The following is a 24,318-nucleotide window of genomic DNA, read 5'->3' as shown; positions in this document are numbered from 1 at the left end:
CAGGGTCCTTTTATTCCCAAATCCATCAGCGCATTGCCAAGTTGAGGTGGGCCTTCAAATGGTGGGTCTACGGTTGCACGCGCAACTTCCGCGTCACTTTCGATGTCCTGTTTGTTAAGAGGACTGGCTTAGACTGGAGTAGGGGTTGGCGGTGCAATTTCCGTCGTGCCTACCCCCCTCAGCCCGATTGCATCGATCAGGTCCACTAGGCAAACCGGGTGAATTCCAAGTGAACATTCTACAACAAAGTCGCCCAATGCTCGGGCTTTGATAGTGGTCCAAGATTGAAACTTGACGTCCACTTCAGGATTTGGCTAGAGAAGTCTGCCCACTTAAACAAGGCTTTCAACGAGAACTCGATCAGCACTACGATCATGTAAGCGTGAAAGTAATGTGTCAACTTCCTTGAGGCCATCATTAGTGCTAAGGCGAGTTTCTCCAACAACAAGTATCTTGAATCTGCCGGGAGCAAGGTTTTGTTGGCATAGAAGATCGGTAGGTGTTGTATGCCCTCCGCTCTCATCAGCACTACGCTGATCACATGTTGGGAAACGACCAAGTAGAGGTAGAGTTCTTTGTCCTGCTTTGGCGTGACAAGAATTGGAGTAGAGGATAGGTATGTCTTTCAGTTCGGCCAATGCTTTGTCGCATTCAGCATCTCACGAAAACTTCAATTTTAAGGCCTGAAAAAAAGGGCGACAATAATCCGATGATCAACTTATAAATTAGTTAAGCGTGGCTGCCATCCCAGCAAGATGTTGCATGTCTATTGCTGAGTTGGACTGCTTTTATTCTTGTATAGCTTTGATTTGAAAATGAGCCGCCTTAATCCCACGGTTGGTGACCAAAAAACCTAAAAATTTTCTTGACTCCACGCCAAAGGCACACTTCGATGTGTTCAGACGCAACTTGTGTTGTTTGAGAATAACAAACATCTCTGCTTAGTCAGCCAAGTGGTCGGTCTCACATTTGCTCTTCACAACCATGTCGTTGATGTAGGTTTCCATCTTTTGGTCGAGTTACGAAGAGAACATTTTCGTAACCATTTTTTGAAAGGTTGCTCCGGTGTTCTTTAATCCGAAAGGCATAACTTTGTAACAGAATAATCCTCTCAGGGTCATAAAAGAAGTGATCTGTTGGTCGAGCTCATGCATAGCGATCTAGTGGTAGCCGCGGTAGGCGTCCAAGAAACTGAGGCGGTTGTGACCGGCCGTTAGGTCCACTAGTTGTCGATTCTAGGCAAGTGAAAACTGTCTTTGGGGCAAGCTCGGTTGACTGTCTTGTAGTCAACACAAACTCGTCATTTCTCATTCTTCTTCAGTACTACGACCGTGTTGAAGACCCACCGTGGGTAATGTACTTCCTAGATATCCCTCACTTCAAGCAGATTGTTTACCTCTTCCGCCACTACCTCAGCGTGATGAAGCACTGATCTTTGTGTTCGTTGAATGACCGGTCGAACGTTAAGAAAAACATTGAGTTGGGGCAAATGAAGTTTGAATCGGCGCTAGGAATTTCGTAAGGCGTTCATGCAAACACTTCGATGTTTGTCACCAAGAAATTAACCATCTCCAACCGTTCTTGGGCGGTCAGGCTAGATCATAACAGAAAGAACTTCTCAGGATCGTTCTCATTGATCCTCACTTCCACCAAGTCTTCAACATCCTCCTCCTCCTCAGCCCTGGTGCCCACATCATCCAGGATACTTTGATCTTCCTGCGCCTCAATCATCTGTACGAAGCCTTTGGCAGCTCGGCTTCCATTTACGACCACAAAACACTACTTGGCCATGACTTGATCGCTCCACACTTTTTCTATCTTCCCAGCAGCAGAGGGCAACCTCATAACTTGGTGGTAAGTCGATGTCACTGCCTACATGGCATGAAACCATCCTCTGCCCATAATTAGGTTATACGTGAAGGGCACCTTTAGCACCCAGAATTCCACTTGCTTGAAGACAGACCCCGCTTTGACCGGTAAGATGATCTTTCCTACTGGCCACTCTGGTTGCGAGTTGAAGCCAACCAGTGGTGAGGTCACTGGAGCCAAGTCCTTGTCATTTAGCTTGAGTTGTTTGAAGGCGTCGTAATACATTATTTCGACCGAGCTGCCTTGGTCTATTAAAATGCGCCTAACGTCGAAGTTCTTCACGCAGAGCTTGACTACTAATGTATCATTGTGCAGCATTTGAATGCGCTCGAGATCTCTGCTTGAAAAGTTGAGTACATCCATTATCTCAATTTTGCCTTTCTTGACGGCTGGTTAGACTGACATAACTTCTCTCATATGCTTTGCTTTTTTGATCATACCCCGAAGCTTGCATACCTACGTTGGCTCGACGATTCCATGGATTACATTGACCATGCCTTGGGGGGGTGCTTCTAAGGCGGCCAAACCGTTAGGCTCGGCTTGAGTATGTAGCGCAGCCTTGGCGCCACCACCAATTTAGCAATCTAGGTGGCTGACAGCCACTAACTCCTCTACGTGCTGCTCCATAGGGATGCAATCTTTTGTGCAGTGGTCGCACTCATCATGGTAAATGCAACAGTATCTAGGATTGAAGCCCCGCTGCGCATCACCCAACTTAGCTGGAAACCAGACGTATGCCTCGTCGCAGATTTCGCTAAGGATGCGGTAAATTGGGATCTTGAAAACCGTGGTGATGCCTGTTCGGGGCTTTCAACTTTCTCTTTGCATCTTTCGCGGCATCACGGGGTAGTCGGCTCGGCCGTTACAATGACCCTTACCCCGGTTGTTACGGTTTACACCGCGGTCAGATTCTCTTTTGAAGTTGTTTATCCGACCACGTGAACCTTTCTGGCCACTCTTTTACCCGTTGCCATTGGATTCACCTTCGCGGTGCCCACGGCAGCATCATCCTCTACTCGGATATGCTCGTTGATGCGTTACATTAGTAGCTCCATGGTCGTCAGTTGGTTCACGGTGAGTAAGTCTCTCAGCCTATGTCCGACCGGGAGACCACGGTTGTATTGGGTGATTGCCAAGTTAGTTGGGCAATCAAGGATTTCGTTCAAGGTTTCCCAATGTTTGGCATTTTAAGCTTTGAGTGAGTTGCCCAGTTCTATCTTGACGCTCAGAAGGTGATCGACTTCTCTGGGCGTTTTGGTGTTGGTTTTGAATCAGGTCACAAACGCTTCCGCCAACTGCTGTCACATTTCGATACTTTCCTTCGATAGCCTCTTGAACCATTTCAGGGCCAACTCACCCAAACTTGATGAGAAAATAAGGCACATAAGTGTGTCGTTCCACCTGTAGCTAGCCATAACTTGTCGGAAGTGGCTCACATGCATGTATGAATTGGTTTTTCTGTCATAGAGCGTAAACTTGGGCTGGTGAAAGCCTGTAAGGAGTGGCGTGGTCTCTATCTCGAGGGAGAAAAAGGTGGCGCTCAGCCTCGTCAAGTCTCTGTCTAAAGGGACATATACAGCTGGGCGTGGTGGCGGCGTTACGACTTCTTTACTAGCGCGTCCCCCATGGGACAGCCATTGCTGTGCAGACACCTATTGCGCCTCCTGCCGGTGCGCTCGTTCTTCCAAGATGTCCCTCAAGTCCTCCGAACGGGCGGAGTAAGAGTATCTCGATGTCGTAGACGGACGTGAAGGACGATAGCTGCTATCTCGTGTGCACGACTTCTCTACCGGTGAATCAGAATAACCAACCCTATAGCTCCTGGTGATTGAAAGGGAAGGTGTTCTTCGCAGGTTCTGACTACCTGAGTGACGAGGTTGGGTGCACTTACTGTGGTTTCCCACTCCAGCAATATCCTTCTCCTTTACTTGCCGCTTCAACGCCTCCATCTCTGCCGCCATCCTCCGGATGATGGCGTCTTGGTCCCTCAGCTTGTGCTTCAGGTGTTAAGCGTGCGACTCTCTTCGCTGCTGGTGTCCATATGGACTTTAAGAGTAATCGGTTTTCCTGGCGCGCTTATCTCATACATCTCTAGGGAACCCTCTAGATGAAGTCTCTAGGCCCGCCATGTTCGGAACGGCGGGGGGTCCGTCTCTCCTCCGGACTGACTTTGGGGTGATGCCGTCATAGACAAACAGCAGAGTTTCGTCATTGTTCTCCATGAAAGTTGATTGGATGAGCTTGGAAGACAAGGTTTTGTCTATCAAAGATTCCCATAGACGGTGCCAATTGTACGGGAAGGAAATATCCATCGCTCTCTGTACTCCTCGTGTCCAAGCACTGCGTAACGTTGTTTAACCTGCGAATAGAAAGACGGTGAGTTACCCGACGGTGTGCTACCGAAAAATCCTCCGATGATCAAGTTAGCACAGAGAGAGAGAGAGAGAGAGAGAGAGAGAGACAAAATAGTAAGTAGCTCAGAAAATCAGATGTTCCAGACCTGTGCATGGATACGCAGCACTGTTTATATAGTTTCTACGCGCTCCTCTTTGTCTGCTCTCCTTCTGACGGGTGGATATGTCCCCCAATAGAGTTCTTTCACGTGTAGGCGCAAATACCGCCAAACTTCAAATGACCAGACGCCAAACGGTATTGACGCATATGGACAGCGAAATCTTCTTTCCGCTCTCCCATCGCACCACATAATATTGGCTGTCAACTTGTGTTCAGCGCGGCGCCATGTCTTCACTGTAATATCGCATTACTAGTCTGGCCTCCTCGATCAATTCTGGAAATGGGCTTAGTCGAGCTACCCAATCTCGATCGAGCTTTTGCTCGGTAGACCTAGTATGAGGATAAAGTCCATCCGACTCAGTAGAGCGCATATCGTCACCAGGATAGTAGCTTGAAGTTGTCTCAACCTTACCGGACTAGTCCCTCGATCCAGCGCGTAACCAACGTCCAACAAAGCAAGGACTGGGGCTCTCGCCAAGATTGCTCGGCCTGTTATTAGGCCATAAATTTCCCTCTCACCTATATATATCCAAATAGTAAAATATTTGTAAAAAAGTATTTTAAAAAATTAATAAATACACAAAAATATGAAACATGTACTGAATTTTCATATATATATATTTTTTTGTATTTTTGGTATTTATTGTATTTTTTACAGATTTTTTTACAAATATTATACTTTTTAAGTGTATTTATGTTAGGTGTATCTAAAAATAAAAATAAAATTACTTTAAATATTAAAAAAAATTATTGAAAACATTAAAATATGAAAAATAAAAAAATAGAATTTTCTTAAAACTGTTTTATGAAAAACAGAACCAAATAAGCTGATTGTTTCTCCCTTTTTTATTGATTAATGACAATAAATAAATAAAAAAGTATAAGATTGTTTCGAAATGTGATATCACATTTTTTACTTAGGCCACGTTTGAGAACAGACTATTTTAGTAATTTTTTGACTTTTTGACTCAAATATGAGGTAATGTTTGGAATGACTTTTTTATTTTTTACGAAAAGACGTGCAAAACGGAGAAAGAAAATTGAATATTTGACTTTTTGTATGAGTTATAAGCTTTTTGATTTTTTAGTAACTTTTTGATTTTTTAACTAAAACACTCACATGCCAAACGAGGCCATATACGTTTGATAAATGAGAATCACAAAATATATTAGGTATTTCTATCCATGTTTTTCAATCTATTTAATAAAAATAAGTTAATATTATTGTATTCATAAATTTTTTTGTTACGTAATTAACTACATTACGTAAATAATATCAAATATTAGATCTAAACTTGTTTATATATACATTCTTTTATGCCCATCCTATAAAATTTTAAAAATATATAATTTAATGGATAAATATGTATTATGAGTTTGATTTCTCTCAAATTGGTTATCTTAATTTGAGATAGTGTTCAGATTTCATATGCCCATTTTTTTTTATTGATTTTGATAACCCGAACTGTTTACTTTTTAAGACTCAGTGGGTAGAATATTCATGTAAAAAATCAAAATGATCGGATATTAATATCTATGTATTTGAATCAAATTTACATTATAAAAAGTGCATGGCTATTTTTTTAAATTATATTTGTTATTCATTTGTTTAAAACAAATCTGATTTAAACATATAACTACGCATGACTAATCATCTTGATTTTTTGTATAAATATTTTACTGAACAAGTATTAAAAATAAAACGGTTCGGATCACTGATATCAATCCCAATATAGGTTTACTAAGCTCAAATCCTTTCTTAAATTGAGATAACTTGTGACAAATCATACCCATATACTATTAACACATTTTTAATCATCACCTCTCTCTCTCTCTCTCTCTCTCTCTCTCTCTCTCTCTCTCTCTCTCTCTCTCTCTCTCTCTCTCTCTCTCTCTCTCTCTCTATTAACACATACCAGAGAGAAATACCTCATTTCCCATTTCATCATCTCCAATTATAATTTTAAACTCGGTTTTTTCACCTCTTAAATTATTTATCACGTCATTAGAAGTACACTTGGCGTGGATGAAAATGAACTTCTTGAGATTGAAAGAAAAGAATTCATTGTGTTTAGTTTTAATTTTTTGAAAATAGAATTTTTTATTTTTCGTATTTTTTTGTTATTAGTGAATATTTAAAAAAAAATTCAGTAATTTTTTTTATTTTTTTAAATATACCTTATTTACTTAGATGTATCTAAAAAGTAAAATATTTGTAAAAAAATATTTTAAAAAATAATAAATATACAAGAATACGAGAAATGTACTGAATTTTCATATATATATATATATATATTTATATTTTGGTATTAAATGAATTTTTTAAATATTTTTCATAAATATTATATTATTTAAGTATGTTTATATTAGATATATTTAAAAATTAAATAAATCACTTAAAATGTTAAAAAATTCAATAAAAACATAAAAAAAATAAAAAATTCTAATTTTTAACAATAATGCTACAGACCCCAGTACGGACGACTCCCACCGACCCCAGTGCCACGTGTCGGCCTGAGATTGGCCGAAAACTTAAAAAAAAAAAAAACTATTTTTTTTACCCAATCATGGGCGAACCCCAGCACCCCAGCCGGGGTCCAAATCATTTTTTAATTTAAAAAAAAGCAAATCCCGAGTTTCAAAATCAAATAAGTTGATTGGTGCCTGGTACGTGGTCCCCAATGAAAACTACTGGCAGCGAACGCGGCGCCGATTAGTGGGAGCCATGTGCCGCCCACTGCGGACAATCATTCGATTGTTTTGCTTTTGATAACAGTTTGAAGATCAAGTGCAGCGTAGACGGCGATTAACAGTGCGAAGCCATGTGGTGCCGGCCGTACAGCCTTATAATGTGAGTGTGCGGTGCGTCCTATTCTGCAACAAAACTTGGCCGCTGTTGTGGCTTTTTGAGTGTTTGGGGTTTAGAGGAGGCAAAAGCCAAGGCTTTTCCATGTGTGGGAACATCTATTATTATATACTACACTTCACACATCTCACACCAAACTGGAATAGCCTTGGATAGAGGGGCACCTTTTTGGTTTAACTCATCCAAAATTATTAATAATTATATATATTATAGCAAGTTGTACCATCATAATTCAACCATACAACATTTATATGCCCAACCACATTCCTTTATATAGGCTTATTTCATAAAGTTAATTATTTGATAATCTTTAAAGAAAATTCACTATCAAAAAAAATACTTTTAGCGACCTTTTTTTTAGTCACCAAAAGTGTAATTTTGGTTGCTAAAAGTATCCGCGACATCAATAAAATTGGTCGCTGAAGCCCTGTCACTAAATGGTTTGGCGACCAAATAAATTATGGTCGCCTTATAAATAAAACAGCGACCAAATATTTCCGTCGCCAAAAGACTAAAATTTTGTCGCCATAAATTAACATTTAGTCACTGAAAGTAGCCTCAAGCAGATGACATGTTATGTTTTAGCGACATATAAATGCGTCGCTAAAATTATCTTTCAGCGAATAAATGAATTAGTTGTTGAATATTAAAATTTTTGGCGACCAATCAAGTTTTGGGTCGCTAAAAAAATTATTCACACAAACTTTCGGCAACAGAAACAAAGTGTCACCAAAAGTAAATTTACAACTAAAAAACTTGTCACCAAAAAGTTCATTAATTATATATATATTTTTTTCAATTTTCCTGTTCAGTGCATAATTCATAAACCTATAAACATAAGCAAAATATAATTCAAATTAACACACTTGTTCAAATTATAAAATCCAAAACATCCAACATAAGCAAATCCCTTACAATCCAAAACTTCAAACATGTACATAATGATTCCAAAAAAACTTCCAAGATACAAAATCCTATGACAAAATATATCCAAAAATTTGAAATGTAATCCTCTTATACTCCTCGAACTACGTTCCATCCATTGTCAATCTGTCAAACATATGAAAAAAAATTACAATATTAAAATTTTAGTAATAAAATGTTTGGTCTAAAAGTTTGATATACCAAACACAACAGCCACCCCTAATTATATTGCCCAAATAATAAGAATAATAGCAAGAAATGTTTTTATAAAATATCATTAACCAAACATATGGCCCATATGATAATTTTCTAAATTACAGAAGCTGAGATGAAGTTAATTCGGAAAAGGATCAAGTATGGTGGAAGTTAGCCCCTGTGTCTCCCTAATTGGAAAAAGAATTAATTTCATTATCATAGAATTAATCTCTCTAATTAAACAAATATTAACAGTCACTTCAACAACATCCGTAAAGGGAATTAAGCAAGAATCACCAAAAAAATAATGGATCAAATAGAGCAGCACATCAAAGTCACCATATATAGCACTTTGAGGAGACACTAGTTTCAGACACATGAGACACATAAATCGACTGAGAAAGCAATATAAGTAAACAGTAATAGCAACACAGCAGCATCAAATAGACTAATCGGGCCGTTGTTTGTTTCTACAAGTTTATTTAGACTTGAGTGACGTGCTCATGCTGATGTTTGATTGATTTCGTGGTTGTTTTACAAGTTTGCCTCCTGAACGAACCATTTAAGCCTTAAGTTCTGCAAATTTCCTAACAAAAAGTTGTAACGAGGTGTTGTTTGTTTCCACAAGTTCATTTAGACTTGAGTGACATGCTCGTGTTGACAATTCATTGTTGTTTGATTGTGTGAATTTGTGTGTGCATGTGTGTGTGTGTGTGAGAGAGAGAGAGAGAGAGAGCGGGAGATAAGTAAATGAAGCATTACTTCCATATTGACTTTAGATAGATTGGTAAAATTAAAAAGAAGGAAATATATCATCCTATGACATTTGGCTATCTCAATTTCACACATGATTTGACTAGTAAATTCATTATTGAGGGTTGAAACATGAATCTAACAAAGGTAGAGCCTTTGAAGCATAAATGTGTCTTTATGTCACTCTGCTTAGGCCGTTCCAGTTGTTGATCCTCTAGTTAAAGCATCAAAACCTCTAAATCTGTATTCATATTCTTTTATCTACCTAATAATTGCAGTTCTAAAATAGATATCTGAGCATCACCAGTCCCAAGAGCGTATCCACCACGAGAATATCAAGCTTCCCCAATCAACTCCCCTCCCCTTGACACATGTACAAGAACTTTCACACCTGCAAGAACAAAATCAACATAAGTTTTGGATAAAGAATAAAAATTAATAGTAAAATACATTTAACAAGTTAACTTTAAAAAAATAAAAATAAATAATCACTAAATCTTTCAAACGGAGTTACAATTTGAAGCCCAAATACTTCGAATCACATATGTACAATAAAATAAGAAAGGGGAAGTAACATGTGAGGGAAGACAAGAAACCCCATTGATAAACACACCTGATTCCATAGTTATCAAGAAGCAGTAGAAAATATCATAACATAATTCAAAAGGTACCAACTATATCTAATCCAGCACCAATGTGACACAAGCAAAGAATATTCACATTAAAATGTGAGCAAGAAAGGGATATTAAATTAACTAGTAAAATATGAGCAATAAATTAAAAGCAAATCTATATCTCTTAGAACTACCCTTAGCAATTCACTATCATGCGTTATAGTACTTCACATCATTGACACCATAGATTTTGGAACAAGTCAAGAAGGATTCAAATGATTAAAAAGCTATCTTTATTAACTTTAGGCCTGCCATTGAGTTTCATCATGGTTGGAATAGATGACCCATACACATTAGCATCAAGCAGCCCAACATTAAATTGACACATTGAAAAGTTCCATGGATAAATTAACAGCAAAAAAACAAAAACACAATCCTACTAAAAGCATCCATGTCCAAATATTATTTGGTGGTTTAAATCTTGTTATTTTTTTGATAACCAATCACATCTGACCATTTATAATTTTAGTAAGATTGTTAGTATGCATAGAATTATTCATTAAAAACCAATAAGCTAAATTAGAAATCACAATCAATTAAAACCCATAAATTAAGCTCCTAAATACATAAAACATGGTATGAAATTTATATTAACAATTCCACCTTCGAATGTACAAAATCACATTCCTACAATGACCAAATTATATGAATCAACTTTAACTATTCAAAGAAAAACAAATAAATTCAACTTTAGTCTTTTGGTGCACATGTGTAGAGATAGTCCCAAGAAATCATAGCTGACCAACTTCTATTTGTATATTTATTATATATATATATATATATATATATATTCCACTATGTAAGCCCCCTTCTCATGTGCAGACAATAAACAAATCAAACAAACGTGGTAGTGTTTTCTCTACATTTCTTGGAGTGAATTTCCTATGCTTTGAAAACCAAAATCCACGAAACAGAAAATAAAATTAAAAATTTGCTAAAACAGGGTTTTTCAAAAATGTAATGAAACAATTCAGTACATCATAAATTGAAGGGCATAAATATTTTCATATTATATAAACCCTAATTTTTCTTCATTGGCTTTCACTGTAATTCTCTGAGCTCTAAACAAATCAAGTAAAATTTGGCACTATTTTCTCTAAATTTCTTGGATTGCAACCTATCTTTTCGTTTCAAAACCAAAACTCATAGAAGATAAAAGGAATTACAGGATTGAGTTTGGCGGAGGAATATTTATTACCTAGGTGAGTAATATTTATCCACATCCTCAAATTATAAAAATACAAATCATATTAACAAAAACAAAACAAATCAATGTTAAACTCGAAAACAAAGCATAACCCATATATCATTTGAAACAAAAAGTACCATACAATGATATTCACATCAATATACAGATCAATCGAATGAAAGATCCAAGCTTGCAATAACAAATTAAATTGAAAAATTAAAAAAGAAATAAATCAAAATTACCTTATGAATGAGAGGCAGAGGAGGAGGCTTTTGGGTATCTTTCAGTGAGAAAGAAGAGGGAAAGATTCAACACAATTTGAAATCTTCAAGGGCTTGATGGGTCTATTAAGAGTAGAAAATTATGGGTTTTTCTTAATTTAATTTTTTTTATATATTATAAAAATTAATTGGTTTATTATAGAGATCTAAGAGATATAATTTATATCTTGTTTTTATTTCTAAATATACATAATGTTTTTTTCGCAGGAAGCAGTGAACAAATATGGCCACATTCGGGCATATCTACTTACCCAAAACGAGCACCAAATGATAAAACTTGTCTTCTCCAAAAAAAAATATGAAGAACAATAACAGAGAGAGGGCAGATAGCAGCGACCATAAAGAGGGTCACGATCGGTGCTGCTCGCGATCGACTATGCAACAGACGAAGGGGCAGCGCCGTTCGAGTGAGTGCAGTCAGCGACACCCTCTCTATGGTCGGCAACGAAATAGAGCGAGAGGGAGAAATGGAGGGAGGGAGAAAGAGAGAGAAGACATACCTTTTGTTGTTTGAGGTCTTGAGAGAGAGACAGAGGGAGAGAAATGGAGAATGAGATGGAGCTTCATGGGTCAATTACTTCTTTATTCACACAGACAACTACTTCTGGCAATTAAAAATTAGGGCAAATACCAACGGTGTAGTTTGACAAATTAATTATTGGCGACTAAATTAATTAGGTCGCCATAAATGTCATTTACAATTTTCGTGACCAAGCAATGGGTGTCGCCAAAAACAATACATTTGGCAACTAAATGTTTTGTCGCCATATATTAGTTTGGTCACAGAAACTTTTTCCTTGCTCCCGCGCATAAATTTCACTTCCCGCCAAACTCAATAGCGACCAAATATTTAGTTCGTCGCCAATAGTTTATTTTTTGCGACCAAAACATATATGGTCGCCAATTATGTACATTTGGCAACCAATTTCTATTTTAGTTGCCAAAAAGCGTCGCCAAAAATTTTTTTTGTTGTAGTGATTGAACCTTTAAGCTTTTTAATTTTTTAATTTCAACTATATATTTATAAATTAGTTTCAATCCTATGATCATCCAGGTTATCTTATTTAACAATGAAACATTAAAATACACATAGTAGTATCTTATTTTCTCTGTCAACTTCATATAAATTATAATTTTTATTTAGTGATATTTTAAGAAGTTGATAAAAAGTTGATTTTTTGACTTTTTTAGTGACCATTTTTGCTAAAAAAATTGACTTTTTTAGTGAAAAAAAAAAGCTAAAAATCTAAAAAACTGACCATTTTAACTTCTTCCAAAAGTGCCCCTTAACACCAAATCTAAATCTCATCCTACCAACAATTTACTATACCCAAATTACACATCATCAATCCTATCATACATATTTCATTTTATCCAACTCATCACTCTCCTCTCCTATCATCTACTCGTTTCTCTTCATTACCTATTCAAAATTCTACCCAAATGCTACCAACCACCTCCTCCTTTCCTCCATTTCCTTTTTCTTTACCTCTACTTCAACCACACCCTACCACATTGACCACCACCTCTGCTTCCAACTCCACAATGCCCAACACAATTGACAATATTCAACTCTTTAAAAAATTTCTCTGATTGTCGTTGAGAGATAAAATGATGGTAACAATAATAACTAAACTTATATTTAATTCAATCATCACTGTGGTCAGAGGTTTACAGCAAATTCAAATTCTAACCATCTCTATCATTTTGTTTGCTTATTTTTCTACTTTAAAAGTCTTAAGAAGATTGTCCAGAAATTTTCAAACCTTTCCCTTTATAAAATATATATATATATATATATATATATATATATATATAAGTATATTTAAAAATAAAAAATAAAGGAGCAATTGTTAAAAATAATGCATTTGAATTTGAATTTCAATAATTTATTGCATGCAAACTCAAAAAAGTTACAATTCCAAAATGGATAAATAATATGGGACAAAATGTTAATATACTGTATTACCTTCTTGATTAATAAACAAATTTTCAAATATTACAAACTAGTTTTACGCACAGGTGCAAGATGTGATAGTTGAATTGCTCCTTCATACTACTAATACTATTTTAGTAAATCTCATTTTAAATTCCAAAACTATTAAATACACAGCATTAAATTTTTATTATAAAAATAAAAATACATTCTAATCTAGGGCTCGGAGAATAATTTGTAATGCTAGCTTATAGCAAAATTCCAAGCTCATGACAGTCGCACCACCATAATTAAACTAAGATCCAGAAAATATGGAATAACAACCAAATAAAACATTATGAAATAAGCTCGCCCGCAAATCACAGCAGGTTCTAACCCCGTTAGAAGCTTTTCTAGAGAGCAACCTAGCTGGTCAAATGCCCAAATTGGCCCACATAGAATCAGGATAATGAGTAACCATTGTAGCATCAAACTTGACCATAACAATTATTTGAAGCCACAACACACTTCCCATTTTAGAAGCATGATCATTTGTTCTGATCAAGAAGTTTCAAGTCAAATCCCGCATTTCTAAACAAAATTAATCCAATCACCGAAAAACTACCTCATGTAGTCAAAATTCAGTTCCACTCCACACTAGGAGGGGATGATAAAATCCTACGGACCAAGCCAACTACAGAAAATTGGAAGATAAGCCCATTGTATGCATGACTGTCTCTCAACACTAGAACTAACACATACGCTCTTTGGCCATAGCCATTCAGCTTACTTGCTGTTGGTGGGTGCCATACATGGGATAAGCCCCATAAGCCGCAGCTGCAGCAGCATACACGCTTGGATCATGTGGCGGTGGCAGAGCATATCCATAGCCGTCATAAATTTGCCCTCCATAGTATGCCCCGTTCCATGGGGAGCCAAAGTCAACTCTCAACTGCAAAATCACAGACGCACAAGTGAGAAAGATATAATAGCAAAAATAGATTACAAACTGTTATTTTTAACTAAAGAATGGTCTACATAGGGTGCATTTTAAAGAAAATTCATTGGACCATTAATTTTTAGGATCACCAAAATGGTTGCAAATTGCAATTCTAAAGAGGGTTAATTTCACTTTTCTACCCTAAGCTATTGCCATTAATTTCACTACAGAGTCCTTAAAGTTTGTAATTTCACCAAATGTGGTCCAATTACATATGGTTGTTCAGATAACCATTAAGGCCTAATTTGATGGGCCAAAAAGTTATTTCAAAATTTAAACAACTTAATCATATAATCAAACATTTTATTCGCTATTTTGAAATGAGGGGACACGAAGATGGGCCTTTAGTCATGGGTGTAAGCTGTCTAATATAGTATAAGTTAGAAGATAGGTGTTTGTTTGCATGCTTTAGGTTGTCTAAATTATAAACTTACCTTTTCTGTTTATTAGATTAGGTTTCCACCATTATTGATTTGGACAAATTATCTCCAATTAGACCATATGAATTGAAATAAAAAACTTTAGGGACTAAATAGATAAAATTGATAATTTAGGGATGAAGTAGAAAAACTTATAATAGTCTAGGGAATAAAAGTGAAATTAACCCTTCTAACAACAGCATGAAGCAAGCAGTGCTTTTTCTAGGGAAGACTCAATAAAGATGAAAGTTAGGGATGGTTCCAATTCTCAAAGTTAGGAGATTTGATGAGGGATTTGGAAAGGGAAATGGAAAAGGTAGGTGAAATGTGAAAAAATATGCTTAAATTTCACCTAGTTTCACACACATTTTCCCTTTCCCTTTCCAAATCCCTCCACAAATTCCCCAACCAAACTCAACATATGGGATGTTTGATAACATAATTCAGCACTTGTTTGATAACCATAATTGATATCACTTAAAAATTTAAGTCTCTTAAACTATAAGCTAAAATTTAATAAAATTTTAAATCATATAAAAATTACTTAATTCTAATTGAATTTATAAATATTAAACATAAATATTGATATACATTATTATAAACTCACTACCACTACCGCTACCATTACTATCACCGCCATTACCACCATAACCATCATGCCACCGCCACCACTACCGCCACCATCATGCCATCACTATCACCTCCACCATGCCACCGCTACCTCTACCGTTACCGTTACCGCTACCGCTACCGCTACCACTACCACTACTGCTGCCACCATCAAGTCGTCGTCGTTGTCCTCGCCGCCGCCGCCGCCGCCGCCGCCGCTACTACTATCACTTTCATCACCATTGTCATTATTGTCATGAGCATCACCATCATTATACTACTACTATCATCACCACCACGCAACCGCCACTACCATTACCATCATCACAATATAAAAATTAAAATATATAATTTAAAAATAATAAATTTCAAATTTTATCTCATACATATTAAACAATTTATTTTTAATTTAGCACTTAAATTTTTATCGAACAGTTTTTCAACTTAAAAAATTCAGCATTCAGCATTCAATTTTCAATACTTAATTTTCAATCTCCAATTTTCAGCTTTATCAAACACCACCTAAATAATGATGTCCAAAAAAAACCAAATCATACACCCTATGTCAACAGAAAGTATTAAATCCACAACCCACACAACTGAATTCACTATAGACTCTTCTAAATAGTCACTAGACTTGCTACAGATTTTGAAATTCATCTATTATCCATCTAGACAAATATTTGAACTCTAGTGACCATTTTGAAGGAATTATTAACTGCAGCAAGTTTTTCCAAAAACACTGCCGTTACACATTTACTGCAGCAAGGAAGAAATGGAAGGTGGAGAGAGAGAGAGAGAGAGAGAGAGAGTAATTGCCTGCTTATTTGCTGGATTTCGTCCCCAAGAAAGCCGCACTGTTTGATTGCCAATTGTTGAACCATTCAATTTCTGCAGTGCCTCTTCCGCATTATTTCTGCCAAGGTCAATGAGATGGATGACATAATAACCAAAGAGAAAGCAATGGAGTCAAAATTTTGATGTGCAGCAGATAAAATAAGGATATAGCAAAGAACAGTTTCCACCAGGAGTCATACCTGTTAGCAAATTGTACAAACCCACAGCCTTTACCAACTGGGATTTTTACAGAAACTATCTCACCATACTGAGAGAAAGGCTGCCTAAGATCTTCATCCGTGACGTTAGGGTCAAGCCCTCCAACAAATATCTATAAACCAATCACGAGTAACCCAAAAAAACAAAAAGAAAAAAATGTGACATTAATAATTAAACCACATAAAAGAACTGGAGACTAACAGTTGTGTTCGTAGAATCTCCATCAGACTGGGAGCCTTGGGCTGACGTGCCATTTGATATGTATCCGCCTATCAACACCAAAGAAAAATTAAAAAAATTAAAAATTTAAACTTGTTGAGTAACATTTTATAATAAGCAATGATTAAAAGGAATTAACTGTCTGAAAATAAAAGCCATTTAGTTCAACCGTTGGTATAAGGCTCTTGATCAGTAGACAATAAATTGTATGTAAAATAAAAAAAATTAGTTAAAACGAAAGACGATTTAAGACCTACCACAACCAGTAAGGAATTAATAGAACAAACTACTCAATAAACTTATTGGACAAGAAGGGGAAAATAATAGTACAGAACTAACAGGAAGATAAAATGATACAGAACCTATTATGTAAGTATTCTTCTGTTTATATATATAAGTATCATGTAACCACTTTGAATTCACCACAGCAACAAGAGGAGATAAATCATATTACCACCAGTGAAGTATTTTGTATCCATATCAACTGGAGGTTAAGATCAATATAAAATGAACAAAAAGTAGATTTAGGATTTCTTGAAGAGGTCCAGATCCTCCTTCACAATATGATTGAACTTGGATTGGCAAGAATTTGCTCGCAGATAAGGAACTATGCTTCCAAAATCCTCCCTTTCCTCTCTATAAGGTGAGGAGGGGGGCAATGTAGGAATTTGTATGGCAAAGAGCAAGTGTTTTAACTAAAACTAATAAAAATTGTGGAATTGATAGGCCAGAAAATTTCCCAATTACTGTATACCTAAGTGGATATGTCATTTGGTGTGATATGAAGAATTCTTTTTCTTAATTAAATTGGAGCTTTGAAATAAATGTATGTCAGGGTTGAGGGAAATAAGTAACATGATCAGACATTTATAGTGCAGTGAAAAATAAGTGGTAAGACCAAGATAAAGGTTATCTAATGTTGGCACATGTGAGATGTGACAATGCTCACAATGCAAGAAAACAATATATTGACAGGGTAATAATGAAAAAAAAGGAAAGCCCACAGAAATACCATCTAAGTGGTTAAGTTAATATCTGTAAGAAAGTTGAAACCTACAAAAAGGGATTGAAGCAGAGATTCCACAATTCCTCCCTATAACAAATTACCCAAAGAAAAACCTACATTTCTAGTCACTAATACCATCGAAGACTTTTCCAACAAAAAGATCTAGAAATATGCCATTGGATTTAATCTCCTTAAAAATAAAAATAAGGGATGGAAGAAGAAAACACAAGTAAGATCTCAAAGACATGAGAAAGGATGCAGTAATGAGCCCATTGACAAAAGCCAATCAAATCAATAAGTCTTGTTTTCTGCTGTTAAAAATGGAATAATATTGAGACCAAATAAAATTGAAGTTAACTATTTACAGTTCCAAACACTGTCTTCACAAAACAAGAACAATTATGAGTTACCTTGAGAAGAATATTGCTGCTGATATCCAGATGATTTCCTGGGTGTTGCAGCACCAATGCGCATAGGCCTGCTTGAACAATATTCACCATTCATTTCAGTCATGGCCTGTGACCTTTCATTCTCATCTCCAAACCTTACAAAACCATAACCTTTTGAACGACCAGTATTGGCATCAATGACAACTTTAGCAGCTTTAACGGATGGATATTTACTAGCAAAAGTTTCATGTAATAGGCTATCAGTAACATCTGAAGCTAAATCTCCTACAAATATAGAAAGATCAGAACCATTATTTGAACGCTTATCACCCATGCTAAATGTAGCCCAGTTCAAACGGAAAGGTTGTTCGGTATTAGGCATTGCTTTTCCAGTATAATTCTGTAGGACTTTATCAGCTGCAGCATGGGAAAAGAATTCCACAAATCCATAACCCTCAGACAAACCTGTCTGCTTATTGCGAATAACCTTAATGGAGGCGACCTGCAAGTGGTGACATGTTAGTCAAAAAGGCAGAGTATATATTAAATAGAATGGAAGACGCATAATAATACTCTCACACAAAGTTGGATCTTCCACGGCACAAATCACATCATCAGTTCATTCCATTGAGAACAAGGGGGGTTGCATTCATGAAAACCTCATTTAATGCTACAAAGCAACCAAAACTGCCTTTAATTTATTATTTTTTTTGTTCCTTCACTTTTTTAATACATTAAACATGGCTAGTGAAGCATGGATACTTCCCCATGCACAATATCCATATCAATACAAGCATTACATGTAAAAATTATTATGAGCAAGAAACTTTAAATATTTAAATCTCTTATCAAGTTTTTATATAATGACTAATTATTACCTATTAGATATAATTTCTGTATCATTGACGTATTGATGCATTAATATAACACTGTTTATGTTATTAACAAAATTATCAAAACACAGGGAAAACCATTATGTGGATGGTATTGAAATTGAAACGACAACTAGTTTAAGGCATGTTATCATCACCAGACAACTAGAAGTCAAGACAATCAAAGCTCGACAGGAATATATTGCAAGGAAATAATTTGCAAGCAAACTCCTACTAGTAGAATTTCAATCGAACCACTGTCAACAAGTGTGTGAACAAAAGAAAAAAAAGGAAAAGAATGAAATACATTACAATTGCAAAGAACCCAAGGAGGGCCAGGAACATACGAAAGGTGAGGGAATAGTCAAGGTTAGAGGTTACAAAATGGTGGTTTAATGGAATGCTCTCACCATAATCACAAAGCAGAGTTTGGTGCCTCACACGATCAAATCCAACTGGCATCTAACACTATAGTGGCCTGCATTTATTTATCTTCATAAACCGAAAATGTATTAACACACAAAAGAAGATGCTATGACGAGATATTCTCACAGCTACTAGTTCATAAAATATGTCTAACATGTTATATAGACAGGCATCATAACCCTTGTAGAAGTGCCACTCTTAAAATTTTTCCCCTAAATAGAGTATTCTCTAAATAACCATACAAAATATTCATGATATCTAGCAAGCAATTATTTTTCATTTCATTAGGAAGAGAAAATTCATCCACAAGGATTGCAGAATATAAAATATCAAACTGAAAGCTATTTTCTATAGTCATAACAATTATACAGACATCCCAAAAAATAATCATAATAATAACACCTTCAACATGTGGGATAAGATCTGGGGTCATTTGACAGCAGAAAATTGTTTCTATGGCTTCCTCCAGACACTTCATTCCCATTCTCAAAAACCAAATTGAAGCCTATCTAGTTCAAAGTAATGGATTCCAAATTTTCTAAAGAGGGAAAAAAAATAGTTGGCATGCCCTCACAAAACATATTAATTAAATAAAGAAACATGCCCGCTGAGGTGTCCTGCATGTATTTGTCGTGTCCTCGTTGTGTCAAACACCGCTATGACACTTGTTTTGAAGTGTCCGTGCTTCATAGTTGTGGTGTTTTCTTTTTCCCATTTTTATCAGTCAAGAAATGGTTGAACGTGTACAAAGAAGAAGTAGCATAACAACAAATCAAGAATGCTCCTATTAGTACCTACCTAATTTCTTTGAACCCCACAATTTTCACCTTTTTTTATTACAATTATACCCTAAAAATAAAATTACATTAAAACTTTTAATGGAATATCCACCCACCAAATGAAGACAATTAAAATGACATTCTACAATATTGTACCCCCACCTCCATCTAAACGTATTCCTTTTCATTACCATCCTAACCCTAAATGTATTTATCTTCATCACCATCATAGGCCGGTTCAAATCAGTTAACGTTTCAAACAATCCTATTACAAACTCTAGTTTCTCCAATCAAATTTTCATTTACATCTGTGGTCGTTTTCATCATTTGTTGATACTTATAGAACAATGCAGAACGATGACAACAACTCTGATAAGGTTAACATTGTATTGGTAAGTTTATCTATTTTACATTAATGATTCTTGATCATTTTCAATAGTTGTTGTTTTATTTGAGCTTATTTGGCACTGGTTTGCCAACTATTAAGGTTTTGTTTGGTAACACAGCGCTGAACATAAACATTTGGTTTGGTATATAGATTTCAAACAAAACTTTTTTTTTTGGCTCTATTCAACCGAACATAATTTCCGATGAAACAAAAAGATTTTCGTCAGTCACTGATATCGATTGAGAGATTTTTGATGAGTCAAAGAGAAGATGATGAGGGTAGTCCAAAGGCAGTAGGCGAAGCAACAACTTCGTTGTCTACGATGGTGGCGGGGGGGGGGGGGGGTTGAAGACGGTAGGTTGAGCGGTTAGCATTGTAAAGTTGGGCTTTGGTCGCCGAAAAAGTGAGAGACAAAGAGAGATACACCAGATCTGGAAGAATGAGAGAGAGAGAGAGAGAGAGAGAGAGAGAGAGAGAGAGAGAGAGAGAGAGAGTGGGTGTGCACTTGGGTGTGATGATATTATGAATAGAGGTAAATTTGGTATTAAGTAGGGTGTTCAAAAAAATTTTATTAAAATTTAGGATTTAGGGTAGAAGTTCAAAGAAATAGAAAGTCCAAAGAAATAGAAAGTCCAAAGAATTAAGGTAGGTACTAATAGCAGCACTCTAAATTAATTACTTTTTTGCAGTTAGTAGTTGGTTTTTATAGGTTTGGATTAGAAATTGGAATATACCAAAAAGTTCTAGACTCATCTCTAAGATTTTGTCACCGTAATGTAATAAAATGACGAGCATAAAAGGTTATTTTCATCTAACGTCTAACTTGTTATTAAAGATGACACATGTCTGGGCTATGTGTCGACTAGTAATTTTCATGAAACTGTCTAGTAATAATACAGTCGTCAAAAGAGTCAATTCTCATGCATGAAATTCTACAGATGTCAAGCTTGTCATTATCTAATCATAAATGAATCTCGGCGATACTTATGTCTACTTTACAACGAAGCGTCAAATATAATACTTACCAAAAAAAGGGAATAGGGAAAAAAAGAATAAGTTATAAATGCTTAATTCTTTATTATCTAACAGTCAAACTTAGGTTTTATGTTTAAGATATGGCATTTAATTATGCATTGATTTACAATGTTCATGTAGAAGTTTACAAACAGTTACAGCATTTAGTTTTCTCATTTTTTTTTATTGTAATTCTCATAAAAGGCTTCTAAAGGAGAAGGCAATGACCAAACTAGTGACAAGTCCAAGAAAAAAAATCTAAGCATCTCCATCAAACTAGTTAAATCTTTAGTCAAGTTTTGGCTAAAAAACTACTTTTCTATTTTAGAAAGCTACCTTGTTCTTCTTTTTTATTTATTTATTTATTTTTTCTTTCAAAATGAAATCTCTTTGAAATATATATTTTTTTAAATTCTTTTTATTTTAAAAAGTAAAGATAGCTAGTTTGATGGAAATTCTCGCTGGGCATCGAGAGGCAGAAAGTTAAAAACAGATCCCAAAAGGAAATATTTGAAAAAATTGACTGAAAATTAAGACATATCCCTAACTGAAAGTGATTCGTCAACAACTACCACTATGGGTTTAATTGATGAATGAATAAATCTCTCTCTAGTAAACGCAATAATTTCTGTTTTGCAGTAATTATCAATCTTTCATTATCAACCCATCATGATTTCTAGCGAAATAAATGTTTTTTATCAATAAAAGATTCCAACTTTAACCTTTTCCCAGTCCCAGCTCAGAAAAATTCAACAGATCAAAATAACATTTTGCGTATCAGACTAACATCAATCTCCTATACTATTAACTGTAAGCTCTCAAATATTCAGCCAATCAACAATAAAAATAGAATCCAATATATATATATATATATATACGAATCAAGAGATAACCTCGCCGGTGGAAGCGAAACAGCTGTGAAGGTAATCCTCGTCCATCCAATTATGAAGATCACCGACCCAGATCGTCTTATTCTCGCCGTTGGATCCTTGTTGATTTTGATTTTGATTTTGATGCTGTTGCTGAGGATGGTATTGATGGTGGTAGTGGTGGTGGTGATAAGGCATATAGTGCGGTGGATAATGCGGCGGCGGCATCATCTGGTGCTGCATTATCATAGCCGCCGCCGGATACTGCATCGCCGCCACCCACTGCTGCTGCTGCAGCGCCGCCGCCGGAGGCTGCTGGTTCTGTTGTTGCGGATCCGAACCGTTATTTGATTGCATCTTATTGATTCCAAAAATATTAAATTAGGGCAAAAAACAGAGAGAGAGGTGTGTGTGTGTGTATATATATAGAAGTGTATAGAGATATATGTGGAAGTGAATCTGAGAGTTTTTTTTTAGAGAGAGAAAGTGAAAGTGGTGGAGAGGGCAGAAGGGGAGAGAGAGGGGGCCGCAAGCAGAGACGATTTATTCTGAGGATGACGACGGATTCACTGGGAAGCCCTAGTACGACGCGGTTGCGTTCTCAGCCGTTGGATTAAAATCGTGGTGTTTTACGTGCACCGTTGATTGTTTTTTTGTTTGTTTGTATGTGTGTGTGGAAGCTTTGATCTGGATATGTACGTATAATAGCTGTTTTGGTCTCAGTCCGCCCTCAGTTTGCCTCTTTTGGCTATCTGTAGATAGATATAGATATTTTCAGGTTCATGGTATCACTTATTTACTCTTTATTTTTATTTATTTATTTCTTTTTTATGGTTTGTTTGTTTGTTTGTTTGTGTTTCATAGAGGATCCTAGGCTGCCCTGCACAAACTCAAATGGTACCTGCATGCGGTAATTTTAAGGTTTCAGTTCAGTGACATATACTTGGACAGTTAAAATTGGTTATGTTCTGATTGAGTTACTTGGACAGTTAAAATTGATCATGCTCTAATTGAGTAACGGGTTGTTTGAAAAGTTAACTATTTTAATAAGTTATTTCAAGTTTTTATTATTTTAGTAAGTTAGAATAAGTGTATTTAAAAAGAGGGTTGGATTTTTTATAATTTGATGTGATGTTTGTAAAAAAAATAAAATAATTATGAATTTAATGTAATATTTTGTCTTATTGACTATTTTAGTCTATTTTATTTTTATTATTATTTTAGACCAAAAAATCAAAAAAACTTATTGGCAAACACCCTAATGTTATATTGATTATTTATTTTTATTATTTTATTTCATTATTTGTTGTGTTAATTTAATAATTAATATTATATTAAATATATATTTAAGCAATAATACTAGAGATTTATATTTTTAGACTCATAAATTCACTTACAATGGTATGGTAAGAAAGTTGGGCCTTACATCATTAGATATATAACAAATAAAAAATTGACACTTATAATACCATATCATTGTAAGTATAATTGTATAATTTTTTTTTTTTTGTAAGTCTTAAACATTTTTCATATTTAAGTGATGAAACCCAACACATTAAAATTGTTTTGACAAGTAAATGATACATATAAAATGATATAAAAATAAAATAAAAGTATTGTTATTGAATTTAATTACATGCAAGGGTGGAGCCAAAGAAAGCCTAGGGGAGTCACGGGTCCCCCTATGGGAGCCAAAGAAAGCCTAACTCCGAGCTCCTCTTTATTGATGTATTCTATCATACTTAGTATATTTCTATCAATAAAGATTTATTTTGTCGATAAAAAAAAAATGCAAAATATATATATTTTTTCTTAACATATTTTTTGACTAAGGGTTTATTGTATTGTTCACAACAAGTAGTTATTTAATACTTGAGAGCACTATATGGTATTATTTATGTAGTAATCTAAACCAATAGTATAGCAAAAAATCTTATGGATTAGATATATAAATTCATTATTTTCAAATAATTGACAGGCCACTTATTGTGATTTGAGATTTTCAATGCTTTGAGTATCACGTATGTAACGTCATATGATACTCTAAAACTGTTTAATAATTTTCATTCGAAACACATCATTTATAAGCAAT

General features: G+C 35.4%; 1 protein-coding gene across 1 annotated transcript; it reads right to left on the bottom strand.

The window, feature by feature from the left end:
* Positions 1-13,690: 13,690 nt before the first annotated feature.
* Positions 13,691-23,013, bottom strand: LOC114271118 (polyadenylate-binding protein RBP47). Its single transcript, XM_028212720.2, has 6 exons — positions 22,251-23,013; positions 17,900-18,380; positions 16,466-16,533; positions 16,246-16,376; positions 16,028-16,124; positions 13,691-14,132 (listed from the first exon to the last, which is right to left on the bottom strand). The coding sequence occupies exons 1-6, from the start codon at positions 22,581-22,583 to the stop codon at positions 13,962-13,964; spliced, it is 1,281 nt and encodes a 426-aa protein (XP_028068521.2). The 5' UTR covers positions 22,584-23,013; the 3' UTR covers positions 13,691-13,961.
* Positions 23,014-24,318: the final 1,305 nt, after the last annotated feature.

Source organism: Camellia sinensis, chromosome 3, assembly GCF_055761805.1.
Source record: "Camellia sinensis isolate YWXY chromosome 3, ASM5576180v1, whole genome shotgun sequence".
NCBI lineage: Eukaryota > Viridiplantae > Streptophyta > Magnoliopsida > Ericales > Theaceae > Camellia > Camellia sinensis.
Note: the sequence above shows the minus strand (reverse complement) of the source record. Positions and strands in the feature narration are given on the sequence as shown.